General features: G+C 37.0%; 2 protein-coding genes across 3 annotated transcripts; one reads left to right on the forward strand and one right to left on the reverse strand.

Annotated features, from left to right (window-relative positions):
- The first annotated feature begins 633 nt into the window (after window positions 1-633).
- On the forward strand, window positions 634-4,290 carry LOC103991527 (pentatricopeptide repeat-containing protein At5g27460). The gene is made up of 2 exons (XM_009411016.3): window positions 634-1,009; window positions 2,143-4,290. Exons 1-2 carry the CDS (start codon window positions 674-676, stop codon window positions 3,415-3,417), a joined length of 1,611 nt encoding a protein of 536 aa, XP_009409291.2. The 5' UTR covers window positions 634-673; the 3' UTR covers window positions 3,418-4,290.
- Window positions 4,291-5,795: 1,505 nt separating this feature from the next.
- On the reverse strand, window positions 5,796-9,353 carry LOC135642234 (uncharacterized). Of its 2 annotated transcripts, XM_065158204.1 has the most exons (6): window positions 9,018-9,352; window positions 8,817-8,915; window positions 8,656-8,697; window positions 8,363-8,492; window positions 6,658-6,759; window positions 5,796-6,150 (listed from the first exon to the last, which is right to left on the reverse strand). In XM_065158204.1, the coding sequence occupies exons 1-6, from the start codon at window positions 9,252-9,254 to the stop codon at window positions 6,044-6,046; spliced, it is 717 nt and encodes a 238-aa protein (XP_065014276.1). In that variant the 5' UTR covers window positions 9,255-9,352; the 3' UTR covers window positions 5,796-6,043. The 2 variants fall into 2 exon arrangements, with proteins under 2 accessions (XP_065014276.1, XP_065014275.1); XM_065158203.1 differs by lacking the exon at window positions 5,796-6,150 and having other exon boundaries at window positions 6,362-6,759; window positions 9,018-9,353.
- Between the last annotated feature and the right edge of the window lie 5,467 nt (window positions 9,354-14,820).

The raw sequence follows: 14,820 nt of genomic DNA on the forward strand, positions 1-14,820 counted from the left end.
TTGGGACGCAACAATACTGTCATCAGCTGTCACTTTCCTGTGAAACATCATCCAAACTGCTCATTGTGATCGACGTTTGACTTGTTGTGGGCGTGAACAACGTGACCTCAGTGAGAACGATAAAATATTACAAGTAAAATAAGCATTTCAAGGAAGCACTAATTGGCATAGTTTTTTAAGTAAAAATTGTAAATATGATATTGAGAGCATCAAATTAATGCTAATTTTGTCTTCTTTCTAAAAAAAAATCATATTTTGTGTTACTCTAATAATGGGGTGGTTAGATGATTCAGCATCATTAATAACAATTTATAGAGATTAGTTATAAATTATCTTATGTAATTGGTTATTTTTAATATTTCGAACCTTATATTTTCAAAAATTATATTAAGATCCCTATACTTACGAAAATAAAATATTTAATTTTATGATATTTTTATCAATAAAATATATAACACGAAAAGAAACCGGATTAAATATTTTATTTTTATAAATATAAAAATTATAATATATATTTTGGATTAGAATGCTAAACATAACTAATAAGATAATATGTAATTTGTCTAGTTTAAACCGCTGAGGCACGGACCGGATGTCGACTGGACCGGACCTCGCAATAAAAACCGGCCCGCGGATCAGCCCGAGTTGGGGCGCCTCTCTCGATCAAGGGGACATGGCCACCGCGTCCCTCTTCGCCGCCCTGCTCCGGCGATGTTGCTCGAGAAACCCTAGCGCTCCCAGCCTCCGGACCTCACCGTTTGCCTTACTCGAAAGCTCTCGGCCCTTCTCCTCGGGCCCTCCGACGAGCGAAGTCTTGGCTGTCGAAGAGGGGACCGCCGCCTCCGAGGACAATCTCCGGAGCCGAATCTTTCGGCTCCGATTGCCTAAGCGGAGCGCGACGGACGCCCTAGACAGATGGTCCGGAGAGGGGCGCACGGTGACGGCGTCGGGGCTCCGCCAGATCACCAAGGACCTCATGAGGTTGCAGCGCTACAAGCACGCCCTCGAGGTAGGATTCTGATCCAACTTTTCGTGTTTATCCAAACCTCGAATTTCTCTGTGGGTTGAATCATGGAGGTGGAAGATAAAAGAAAAGTTGGGATTTTTAGGACCCGAGAAGACGGCATTGCGAGGGATGCTGATGTAGCATCCATCAGTTGATGTAATTTTCTTCTCTACCATCTTTCCTGGACCTATGTTCGGATTTTTTTGTTGCTGAAGCTGACAAAAAGATAAGCCAGTGAGAGTCGATAACTTATGATTTCCTCATCATTTTACATGCCGGTCTGGACAATAAGCAAATGTTAAATCAAATATTGAAATCTATAGGACTGATCTCACAGAAAATGACTAGCAGAAATTATATATGCATAATCGCTTCCTATCTCATGCTTGAATGGTTGAAGGAAGCTGGGGAAGTTATTGATCACTGGAGGCAAGCTACAGCCTAGGAGTTTGACATTCTCTGATCGCAATAGGCTATTTGTGGTATCGAAAAAAGGCTGGATTGGCCAATAAAGCAGATAAGTTCCATGAGCTGATGGTTCACAAGGGTTATGAACTTACAAGTAGCTTTTTGCTAAGTATGTTCAGTAAACTGTAGAGAGTAAGATGGTGCTTGTCAGAAATCCATTTTGTCCAGAAACCTGGAAAAAGGACATACTCAACTTCACATTTCGCTTGTTGTTTTTGTGCCTTAGAGAATTATGATAGGTTAAATATTAAGTATATTAACTTTACGGAATAACCTTATTCAGCTTATGAGTTTTATCTTCCTTTAAAATATCATCTTATATTTTTCAGTGTAATTTTCTTCTCTGCCATCTCTACTGGATTTCTGTTCTAATCTTTATCTTAATAAGATTAAGATGCATTGCTTGTTTGCTTTTTTAGTCTGGAATATGATGATGCCACTTAGTGAATAACTACATTCGCCTGTTTACAATTTCCTGCACTTACACTCAGGTTTTCATTGATATGCATTTTCCCTATCATACTTCTTTGTTGTTTAATGCATGTATTAGAATTATGCACAGTTTTCTCTAGTATTCTGGTTTCAGGCAGATCTTATTTAGTTTACTGTTAAAACTAACAAAGGTTGACATATCTGCCTAAAGGATGTTGTGTCCCCTGAACATGCAGATTATAACATGGATGGATTCAAATGGCCCTTTCCAATTATCGTCCTCAGATCATGCAAGCAGACTTGATTTGATAATTAAAGTCCACACTATAGCTGAAGCTGAAACTTATTTCAAGAAGCTAACTACCAGTGCTTCAAAGAAGGCTGCAGCTTTTCCTCTTCTACATTACTATGTGAAAGCAAGAGACTTGCAGAAAGCTGAGTCCCTAATGTCTATGCTGCAGAATTGTGGGTTGGCCGTGGATGCTCACCCTTTTAATGAGATGATGAAGTTGTACATGGCCACAGATAAGTTCAAATCAGTTACTCATGTAATCCAGTACATGCTACGCTCCAAAATATCTCTTAATGTTCTTTCGTACACCCTTTGGATGAATGCATGTGGTAAGTTGTCTGGTATTGCTTCTGCGGAAATGGTTCTGATGAAAATGATAAATGACAAGAATGTTGAGGTTGGTTGGAGCACATACTCAACTTTGGCCAATATTTACACAAATTCTGGATACATTGACAAAGCATATGATGCACTCAGAGTTGCTGAGGAAAAGCTTTCTGTGACAAAGCGTCTTGCCTATTATTTTATCATGACTAACTATTCTGCTCTGAGTGACAGGGACGGGGTTTTGAGATTGTGGGAGTCCAGTAAAAAGGTACCTGGTAGAATAACTTGTGCAAACTACATGTGTGTGATATTATGTTTGGTGAAAGTTGGTGACATTCGAGAAGCTGAGAGAATCTTTAGGACATGGGAATCAGAATGCAGAAATTATGATGTCAGGGTTTCCAATGTTCTTCTAGGAGCTTATATGAGGAATGGATGGATGCATAAAGCTGAGTCATTGCATCTTCATACTTTGGAGAAAGGTGCCCGCCCAAATTACAAGACATGGGAGATTCTGATGGAGGGATGGGTGAATAACAGGCAGATGGATAGAGCTGTGGAAGCCATGAAGAAAGGTTTCTCTATGTTAAAAGATTGTCAATGGAGGCCTCCAGCTGCAATCTTGATGTCCATTGCAGAGTATTTTGAGGAGCACGGCAGTGTTGATGAGGCAAAAACATTTGTCAAGGTTCTTCGAGGTTTGGGCTTAATGGATTTACCCTTGTACAAGTTGTTTCTCAGAACACACATAAAAGCTGGGCGAGTTGTTCCAAATATTCTTAGGATGATGGGACAAGGTCAAATAGACCTGGATGAGGAAACTCTATCACTTATTCAACGGATGAGCAATGTCAGCAGCACTGTGGATGATGATTTTCTTTGTCAGAATTGACAATTTATTGAAATTAGGCATGCTATAATTTCAAGATGCATCCTAAGAAATAGGATCCTTGTTCGTGATGAAAGCATCATCTACTTTTTTAAGTGAAACAGGAAGTGAAATCTCAAGGTTATTTCTCAGACCAGTTGCAGTTTTGATGCCCTATTCAAAAGCATAGTTCTTTGCAGTGAACTCTAGCAGTTACACTAGAGATTATTGCAGTTTTGATGCACTATTCAAAAGCATAGTTCTTTCCATGTAACCTTCCTAATACTAGAATGCAGCGAATGGGTGACAGATGCTTTTAAGAAGATTGAGCTGATAGCAAAAGGGTTCAGGAAGTCATTGATCCGAACACTGATTCTAAGGCAAGTATTGTTAATTAACTAAATTGTTGTCATATGTGGCAAACAATAGGATCCAGCCGAAGGCAATATCTGCAAGCTAATCATCTTTCATACGAAAATCTCACCAAATTTTTTTTAAGGCCATCATGAAGCTCCTTTATTGCCTTGAATTGTTTCTGCTGTCCGAGAATACATTAACTCTTGCTTGCAAGCATATGGTGGTTGAGGTCCTGATGAAGTACGTAATCATGGAATCTTCTCTTGTGGACGTTTTGCATTGGAAATAGGTGATGCCCTTCTGAGTAAGGATTTCTTGGCAAGTGAAAGTGATTCTCCTAGTTGCCTTGTTGAGATACTACTATATGATACTGAATGTGGATTGTCGCTGCTACCATCTTGTGTATATAGCAGGATATTGCACTTCTGTCAGATTTTAGGAATCAAGAGTGCATTTGTTGCTCGACTCCTCTCATGTATGTTTTGATTCTCTCACTGTTGTTCCAAATTACATAGTGATATATGATGCGTTTGGAAGTCACTTTTGAATCACTTTTGATTCTTTCAATGCACATTTCAAATGTGTTAGTAAGTCCTTTTTGAATCGCATTTGACCTGGATATTACATTGTAAATGTTCAAATACTATGCTATCTCAAAGGTGACATGAACATTTTAACATTTATGGGATGCTAATATAATTTTTCAGATTCTCAAAGTACCATATGATATTATCTAAAATCATAAAATTGTCAATATGAGTTAGTGAGAAATTAACATGACTTATGTCTTCTACAACATATAATTTTATTTATTTTTAAAAATTATTTTATATTTATTTATATGATTATATTATTTATTGATGTCATATAATTTTTTTTATAAGATTACTTACATTTATCTATTATATTTTTAATTAAAAATAAAAATTATTTATTTATTTTTGAATAAATATTTAAAATATTAGAAGGATAAATTTGTTACATAATATTCAATGAAGTTTAGAAATACAATTTTATCAAATACAACTTATCTCAATACATATTTAAGATGTAGTTTTCATTTATTACTTATCAAATACAAAGCATTTTATAATTGTACTTTCTCTTAAGTACTCGTTTGTCTAACTACATTTTTCCTTAATACTCTATAAGGGAGAGCATTCCTTAAGTACTCTACAAGGGAGAGCATAGGATTTAGGATAAGTAATTAGGAGAGCCATTTACATCAAAATCATATCGTAAGAAATTTTATCATAGTTAGATTTTTTTTATTGATCGTTAATCATAATCTAATTATATCTATAATATATTTTACCTAATTAGATAAGATCATATAATTAAATAAAAAAAAACCCCATGTTGTGTTGGTAGTTCAAGTGGTTGAATGTTCTAATGGTTTGTAACAGACCCAATTTCATTCACAACAGGAAAGCCAATGGATTCCATAGTTAAATACAATGTTTTAAATCTCGATTTGATACCGTTTCAGTAATTGGTTGGATTTGATACTATGCTGCTATACTTTTTTAGTATGGTATAGATGGAACCGAGATGTATGGTCTGATACCGATCTTTGGTTCGATTGGTAAATAACTGATCCATACATCCATCAAACTGTGATTACTACAAAACAACAGACAACATTCAGATCCTCAACAGATGCATTCAATTGAGTTGACAGATGGAAAGTTGCTAAAACTGAAGTCCTTCGTGCCATGCTCAAACATTGTAACTCAAACCCAAATGCCAGTGATACTTGGTTTCCATAGAAATGCTTAAAGGATATATTATCCGTGGTAGAATGCTAATATTTCCTGGTATTGCCCCATATAGATTCATTACCGTATAGAGACTTTCAACAAATTCCAAACTCGTGGCAGACACTCCAGGATCAAGTTATCATGAATGTTCGAGCTTAAGATCTCTCTCTTTTGTTAGCTTGTAACCATAGGTGATTTTTTCTGTCACCTATAATAAGAGAGCTTAAATATTTCGGAGCTGCACATGGATACCTGTAACTCAAAACTATAATAGTCATGAGGAAATGGAGCCAAACAGTCATGTATATAGATAGGCCAAAGGGAGATGCTTCCGATTTGCATGATTCTTTAGACCATGAATTTGCAAAAGTAAAAACAAAATTCTTATATCTCAACACACGTCCACAAAATGAAATCTGATAAGTACAAAGTATCAGATTATTGGACTTCAGTATGGTATTATCCTGTTTAAAATAATAACTTTGTCATCAGCTTTCACCATCTTCAGCAATTTGAACTTCAACAATAGTGAATTAACTCAAATGTACTTCCTCATGCTTATCATTACATGGTGCATCGCGGGGCAGATCATTTTCAATCTTCTGCAGAAAATCACGCATTGTCTCCAGACTTTTATCATCTGCAAAACCAAAAGCCAGACTTTTCAAGTTTAAAAGAAACTTTTTGTCTCTGATGGAAAGCTCAGAAAATCTGGATTAGAATTGATAAGCTCTTTGTGAAACGCATCAACGATGTAAGTTACAATTCAACTAAATCACAGATTCAGTTTCCCATTATTCACCGGATGAGGCTATATTAGTGGAGGACAGATAAAATTGTTCCCTGGATGAGGCTATGTTAGTCAGGTGTCTCCCATCCAGAAGAACAGGTCAGGATCCGAGAGACATGCCCAACCAATAGGATAATGCAACATTAGACTATGCTATTCTCAAGTTTGATATTGTTGCATTTAAGTTATGTCAATTGAGTCACAGACTAAATCTGTGAAAAACTAATATAGAAGGCTGTAAATATATACCCCTTTGATGGAGCAAGAAATCAGAACGATCAAGGTGATCCATTAAAAAGTCAACTAAAACAGTAAAATGTGGGCAGTGAAAGCAGAAATGAACATGAATAAACTCACCAAGCCTAGGGACAGTGTGGCCCTTGGGATGCCGGATGACGTATGGATTTATAAAGGACTCTAATAGTGCTTCACCATGCTTTTTTAAGAAGTCCATGTCACCTGCCAACAAAAAGGAAAAAAAGTTCCAGGTCAGCGTTCTCTACACATCTCTGCCTTTCAAGTTCATTTCTGAAGGACATAGTAACTGAGATTCATTCCAATGTACATGAAATACATGCCATTGCTCTCATAAAAAGAAACATGTTTCATAATGCTACTATAATTATATATTTTTTAAGTTTATTCTTAGATAACAGACACAAAAAACAAGTTGTTTCTCATATATGGGACTAGAAAGAACAAGTTATCCATTCACATGATCCTAGGTTTTTGTTAGATGATCAAATGCAAAAAAGAATAACTTGTGTAATGAGTAGAGACTAGCTAACTGGAGCTGAACCTTTATATCTACTTAAATAAGTTATATGATTAATTGCAAATTAAAGTATATATATCTGGTAATAAATATCGCTTAGAAAAGTTAATCAAAGTCCTTTGTGCAGTTTCTCATCCTTTCATGTCCTTCCTCCATTCTGGTTTTATGCTAATGCGTTGTCTGATCAAATGACAACAAGAAAACTTAACATAAACTAAGCCAAGATACTGTTCTGAACATAGCACATGTGCATTATCTACCAATTCCACAAATGAATTAAAACCTGACGAGACAGTTACACATCATTTGCCATTGAATTTTGCTTATGAATAACAAACATAAAATTTTTTGTGCTTGAGCTACCAATAAGATCAATCACATAAAGCCATGTGAACAAAAAAAAAAAATCTTATGCATTAGTCTATTTTTTTCTCTGTCCTAAAGTAAGAAAATGTACTATGGTAATATCAAGAAGATCCAGTGGTTATTTAATCATCAGCCTGCAAATAGCATGTCAATCATCCGCATAATAGATTTCAATATAATAGGAGTTAATGCCACCAGCCAGACATGAAAGAGAAGGTAAGAAACCTTACAATGGTAAGGCAATATAGGCATACAAGGATAAAGCTAATTGCCTCCAGATTCGGCATTCATACTGTGCCTAAAACTACCTTTCTTATTACAACATCATATCATATCATATCATAAGGTGACAATATTAAAGAGAACATTCACTCTATCATAAATAGAAGAATCGAACTAAATTGTCTCTACTCAATTTCCTTCTATTGGGTGTGAGCTCAATAGCTAAGTGGATTAAGCAAAAGAAAGAAGAGCATCTTTCACCAGCAAAATTTGTTCACATCTGAGCTAGTTAAATACATATATTAAGCTCATCAATTAAAGTGAGACTTCAAAATATTATTTTTTAAAAAATTTAAAAATGATTTCTCTTTTCTTACTCGTTGACCTCTATGATAAATCAGAATTTGGGCCGGGGGTTTACCACGGATGTGAACAATTGACCTACAATGTCACACTGCGTGCATCACCCATGGTCGTACCCCTTTGGACCCGTATGGAGTCAATGACAGCCGAAACAAGTATCCTTTTTCCTACGGTCAACGACTTACCCACTTGCCGACCACCGGCTCGTTGTAGACAAACACGGAAACCACGTGGGACACACACGTGGGTCCATTGCTGCTCACACAACTAATGCAGCTAGTTCACACGGGGAAGCTGCAAATACCCCGGATAGTGTTGTTGAGGCCAGAGTTGTACCTAAAAAGTGGAGCGACGTGCAATCGACAGCAGACGCATACGCCTTCTCGGCCACCGCCGGCGATTGGAACTTCGCCCCTCCAATTATAATCAGATGCTTCACCTTCGGTACCCTCGTCAAGGCCGACCCCTATCGGTTAATCATTAAAATTCAATACATTAATTACAAGAGCCTGAGATTATATATATTGCTCCTAACAATTTTTCTTGGTAATTTAATCGACACAATTTGTATAACATTTTCATTAAGCAATCGACGAATAGGAAAAGCATTTCTCATATTGAAAACGTACCCTCGCTTGAAGACCCACGAGTGCCGCCGAGAGAATCGCACCCTAATCGTCACAAATCCACTATTCGATTAAAATATGTCCAATCCAACTCTCATTCTTTCTCTATATATACGTGTATATACTCTAAGAATAAAGGATCGAATTGAATTAGGAGATTTTACTTGAGAGAAGCCCATGAGGCCATCGAACGGTCCGTGCTCGATCATGAGGTCTTCGATGTAGGCGAAGCATTTATCCAAGTTCCTGTACTCCAAAAAATCCTATTTTTTGTGCACAACGAATTTAAATAAATCAAAGACATTAATTAGGCGAAAGTTAAGGGAATGAAATTGAGAATTGGGGAAGGGGGAATGGAGTAGTACTTTATCGAATTGGAACCACTCGTAATAGGGAGGAGGGAATATGCCTTCGACGTCCGACTTGCCCTCGGCGGGAAAGGGCGCGTCGGGGAAGACGAGGTCCAATCGACCGATTACCTCCTCCGGCCACTTCCCCACCACCTGCGACCGCATGATCGCGCCGCTGGTGCGGAAGCCATGGAGGCACAGGAACTTCGGCCTCCGATGGTTGGAGTCGATCGCGGCCCCGAGGCTCCCCATCGCTGACTCTCTCTCGCTCGCTCCTTCGCCCGTCGCTTGCTTGCACCGTTAAAACAGGAGGCGCGCACAAGAAGGCCTTGTGATGCTCCGGTTGGACCGAGGAAGGGGTGTTTAACGATGCGCTCCAGTTGTGATGCGCCGCGGAGTATTTATCATGTGCTAGTAGTCTAAAGAGCATCCGAAGTCTCGCCGGGCAAGGCGATGGTTACAGCTTAAGTTCTGGTAGTTCCGCGGGATACCGCTAAAATCACGCACGAGGACGATGGGCCGGCGAAAGCGGGTAAGAGGCGCGTCGTGACGTCACGGAATCTGTAGACTGGTCTAAGTGATATACTCTTATTCTTCTACCTGTCAATGGTTCACCCGCTCGACCACCTTCATAGGGACTGGTTGAACGCTCGGGCAGATGTGGGACCCACAATTAGGCAGTCAAATACGCCGGTCGGCGGGTGCGAGGAGCGAAGTGCAATTTGTTGTCCGAGAATGCTTCATCTCACGACTTACATGACGAGCAGACGATGTGGCCAAAGAACGAAGCAACCACCGACCACCCCAAGCAAAGTCGGGAAGGGATTCGTCCGTTGACCGTTTGCCGACTTAATCGCCTTATTGTTCGTCTGATTTGATTAAATTATAATTATAATTTTATTTTTTTAATCAATCGAGTAGACGGCTTATTTGCAGGATTTATATGTTTAGGATAATTTACTTGCGACTTCTTTAGTTTCTCAATACAGAGTGTTTCTAATTTTATTTGTTATTGTAGAGTAATCATTTTTTTAGTCCAATCTTGTTCCTATAAAGTGAATGGTTCATTTTTGCCACCTTCTCAATTCAGTTCAATTCATTCTATTTTCTTCTCATAAATGGATCGATAATTTTTTGTAAGGACCAATTTAGTTTTTGAAGATTAAAATAAAGATTTCTGAAGAAGGCTAACGGTGGTAAAAGACGAAAAAAAGAAGAAATTTTCTAGGTAAATCGTCATTTTTCTTATTTCATTTCTTGTTTTATATTATTACTCCTTTTGCTCCAAAATTATCAAGAAAAAGATGCTGAATTTTTTCCCTCTCCTTATAAAGTTGATTCCAACGTAAAAATTCAAATATTTTTATTCACGGATATATATCATTCTACAATAACTATTGTTACTTGGAACCTACCACATACTATGTTGTATTAGATGAAACAATCTCATAATATTTTCAATTTGTTCTAAAAAACACTACCACATTGTATTAGATGAGACAATCTCATAATATCTTCAATTTGTTTTAAAAAACTCCATGCGACATGTTTCAAGATGAGAAGCACGATCACCTCTAAGTTAAAGGAGGAAAGACCTTCCTCAAAGAGTAGTAAGTGGGGTTTATGTAATAATAAGTAATCTTAGGGTTTGACTAGTATTTTTATTATTTTAAATAATAAAAGAATTTAATTAATAATGTAAGGATAATATTGAAAAAAAAGGGGTTAGGGTTTTAGCCCATCTCTATTTTTCTTCTTTCATGTTAGATATGTAGAGCCGTCATCGTACCAACAATGACTCACCCTAGCCGAGATAAAGAATTCTATATTTAAAGATGAAGTGGGCAACCAACGATGTGTCATAGACTTAGCTGGTTTTGCCTAAGTCGTGTGGCATCCTTGTGTGTCCGTCTGTAAATGTCAGCCTCCCCGAAACCTCTCATGGTTCTTTAGAACCTATAAAAGAGAAAATATGATAGAGAAAGCGCCTCACTCGGATCCACAAGCAAACATTTCAGGAAACACTTTATAAACAATGCAAATTATACACAGACTTTACAAGCTCTGAACGGTTGCATAACAAATGGTCAAAATGATCCACTACAAACCGAGTATCTCTTCCAAGTGTCCACATGACATAATCTTTATTTAACGACCACCAAACCCAACTAAAATGAGGTTGTTAAGCCTTCGATCATCCCTCTATATGTTGTACAAAGCATGAAGAAACCAAAAGACAAGAACATATATAAGCAATACATCAAACATCATGTTTAGAAGTTTATCCGTGACAGAGAGGTATGATAGGATTCATCATTTTTCTCATATTTAGATTTTATTATTGATATTATCAAAATATAGATTTGACATCTATAGTATTAACTGATAGCAGATAAGATTTTTTCAATTGCATAAAGAAATTTAGTTGCTTTGTTGAGAGAAAGCATCTCTCCTATATAAATAACGAGAACATATCAATAAACTTTAAGTAAAAAATATATCTTCTATAATGATATCAGAACAGGATACGGAGGATATACCAAAGAGTTACCTATAACTTTTGTTGTTAAGGCACTCATCGTTATAAAATTACTTGATTTAAAAATAAAAAAAAATAAAAAAGTAAATTCTATTAAATAAGCAATGAAGGATGATCAAATCAACGATATCATGTATCAATTGGAGCTGCAATTGAAAAGTGAATAATGGGCTAGATTATTTGCGGAGTTAATGATCATTCATAAATATTGCGGAGTTAATGATCATTCATAAATATTGCGGAGTTAATGATCATTCATAAATATTGTCCGTGATCAAATTCTTGACAAGAAAATAATAAAAAAAAATTAATTGAAGTAGAAATTCATAATCCATCTTAGAAAAGAAAATTTTGGAGTCGCCAGCATCTTATTTTTTATAGAGGATTTTACACATAATCAAAGATCGCAGTAGCATTTGTGAAAAACCTCAAGATAATTGAGACGTTTCTACAAGCCAACAAGAAGATGCATGGACACGTACACCATCGTTAGCGGTGAAAATTCTGTCGCTTGCTCTACCTAAGTATCTTGCAGGAGAGACGGATTGGCAGCGATGCCACAAACTCCCTTTCCCTTCCCCTCCCCTCCGGTAAACGGTAGATATTTCTGCATCAGTTTGCCGCTGCCTTCGAGGGATGCTTGTGTAGTTGCTTCCCCTTTGACTTGCATGTGATGTAAAAGAACTTGCTTCCCCTTTGACTTGAGTTCTCGGTAGTAAATATTGACAGATTTTTACTAGTCTTTCGAATGCTTTGAGGACTCTAAACTGCTTTGACTTGTCCAATTCTATTAAATAAACAGATTCTTTTATGTAATATAGTTTAGAACAACCTGTGAGTTGCTTCCTTGATGCATGATCTTGAAGTTAATGCAGGTGGTCTGCAATACCACGCACAACAGCCGAACAAGATTCTTTCTTTTCCGCAAGCGAGCATGGTTCTCCAATAGTTCAGTTTAGGGAACTCTCGTTCTGTCTGTATTCAACAAGAATATTGCTTTTCACCGCTGTCTAATCTCTCTCTTCATCTTTTTCCCACATTATTTCTCTGGTTTATGTTTTATTAGCTGTAACATATGCTTAATTTTCACAGCCCGTAGCATAACAACAATCTCCTCATGCATCCAATTATTCTAGCTTGGAATTCCTTATACTGTGCGACCTTATCTTAATTAGTAATTAAGCAAACGATGATGTATATATATATAATTAATTAATTAATTAATTAATTGGTTAGTTAAAGATCTAAGGGTGGTAAACCTTCAAATCAACGAAGGGATGATGTTTAAGTCCACTCAGACGGAGACAATGAGGTAGTATGAACAATATTCGTCAATAGCCTTATAGGGGGAATTATAGAGAAAAATTTTATTAGATGATTTTCTAGGATAATGTGGTCTCATCATATGATAGATTAATATTAGATAGTAAACCTGTGACGTGACATGTGAGATGGTATTTAAGTCAAGCAAAGATATTGTCTACAGTGAGGTTTAATCTCCTTGGATTTAGTATGTATTTATTCTATCTTAAAAAAGTATGTGACATATGATATATCTATAAAAATAATAATAATATGTGAATATGAGGACATAATGTATATGATAAGTTAGAGTTTTTCTTTGTTCTTACAATTATTGATTTGATTGCATGAAATGCATATGCATTTTTTTTATCCTTTTCACACATGTTATTATTATTATTATTATTATTATTATTATATTTATGGTATGAACAGTTATAATGAGTTTAAATCCTTGTTTATCCAGGGAGGCTTGTTTATTTACTGTATATTTTATTTAAATACTCACCTCACTCTCTCATTTCCATCAGTAATTCATTAGAAGATATATGATTGATCTAATAGGATAGGATATACATCTAGCACTTGATGTGTCAAGAATGATTATATGATAAAGTTCTATTGAAATTAATTATTTTTAAATAAAAATTATGACTTTGGATATATGAAATAGTTAGGTGATACTAATGTAATGTAATAAGCATTTATCTTTTTATTAAGTTAATCTTTTAAATACAAAGTTTGTTGTTTTATGCATAGATATAGTGCTTATTAGTTTTCACTTGCTTGCCACTGAATTAGATTAATTATAAATAAATAAATCATAGTCAAACTTAACTAATCTAGCTTGTCACCATCCGATGGATTATCACATCTCGGATTTCGAGACGTGACAGTTTGTGTGACCTCAGATTAAGCAAGGTTTAATCAATGGCATTTCTTTCGTGATTGACTCCAGAATTGACTTTTGGCAGTATCCTTCTGTACACTTTCTTGTATGCCTTCATCTACCTTCAACCATAAGAAAGCATGAACCGCTTCTGCTTACATGAAGTACACATGCACATCACGTAATGATTTGCCGTATTTTGCTCTGTCTACGTTAACACCTCTTCCAAAAGCTTAAACTTCCTAGCCCTGCATCTAAAGGTTTGCTTTTGTTTCCTCGAGCTCGGTAAGGGCAAGTCCAATCTCGATGTCTTAGTTAAAGCCGGCAGCAGCAACCTCTCGTGCGCTTGCGTTTGCTGTTTCTTCACAGGCTTGTTGAGTACCTTCTTGAGGTGCTGTGAAGTTGCACCGCCATGCAGCTTTACTGTCAGACCTCGCCCGGTGCTATTAGTGGAGAAAGAGAGAGACCGGTCTTGATCCATGGTGGACTCTCGCGCAGAAGACTTGACTCCATCGTCACTCAAGCACCAGTTGCATGTGCTGTATCTCTCGAACTTTGGGTAGACACTGCTGCAGTATCTGAAAGGAAAAAGGATCAAGAAAACATCAAGCTTCTCTGTCGTCATGGGGAGACCAAACTATCAGATGAATCCGCATTTCGTATGTCTGGGTGCTTGTAGTGCATGATACTGAAATGAGCTATATCGATAATCAAAACACGACACTCTTCTTACCTGTGTTGAAGCCTAAAATTGCAGACTTTGCACCGAAAAAGCTCTTCGGAGATCCCGACATCACCACACATGCAGCACGCAAGTGACGCAGGCGGTGAAGAAGAAGCAGGACTTCCGTTCCTTCCCATTCTACCTTTCTGTGTTTTCTTCTCTTCTTACTGCTCGGAATTAGAAGGCAAACACTAGAAGGATGATGACAACAGTGTGTGGAAGAAACTCCGACAACTTTGGATGGAAGTTGGGGAAGATGACAGTCTTTATAGTGTGCACAGGCTTCCGTGTGGAAAGGAATGAGAGAAGAGGGCGACATGAGAACGAAGACAAGGAATGTGGACTCGTTGAAGGAATGTGGTTG

Source organism: Musa acuminata, chromosome BXJ3-7 (genome assembly GCF_036884655.1).
Source record: "Musa acuminata AAA Group cultivar baxijiao chromosome BXJ3-7, Cavendish_Baxijiao_AAA, whole genome shotgun sequence".
In the NCBI taxonomy this organism is placed as follows: Eukaryota; Viridiplantae; Streptophyta; class Magnoliopsida; order Zingiberales; family Musaceae; genus Musa; species Musa acuminata.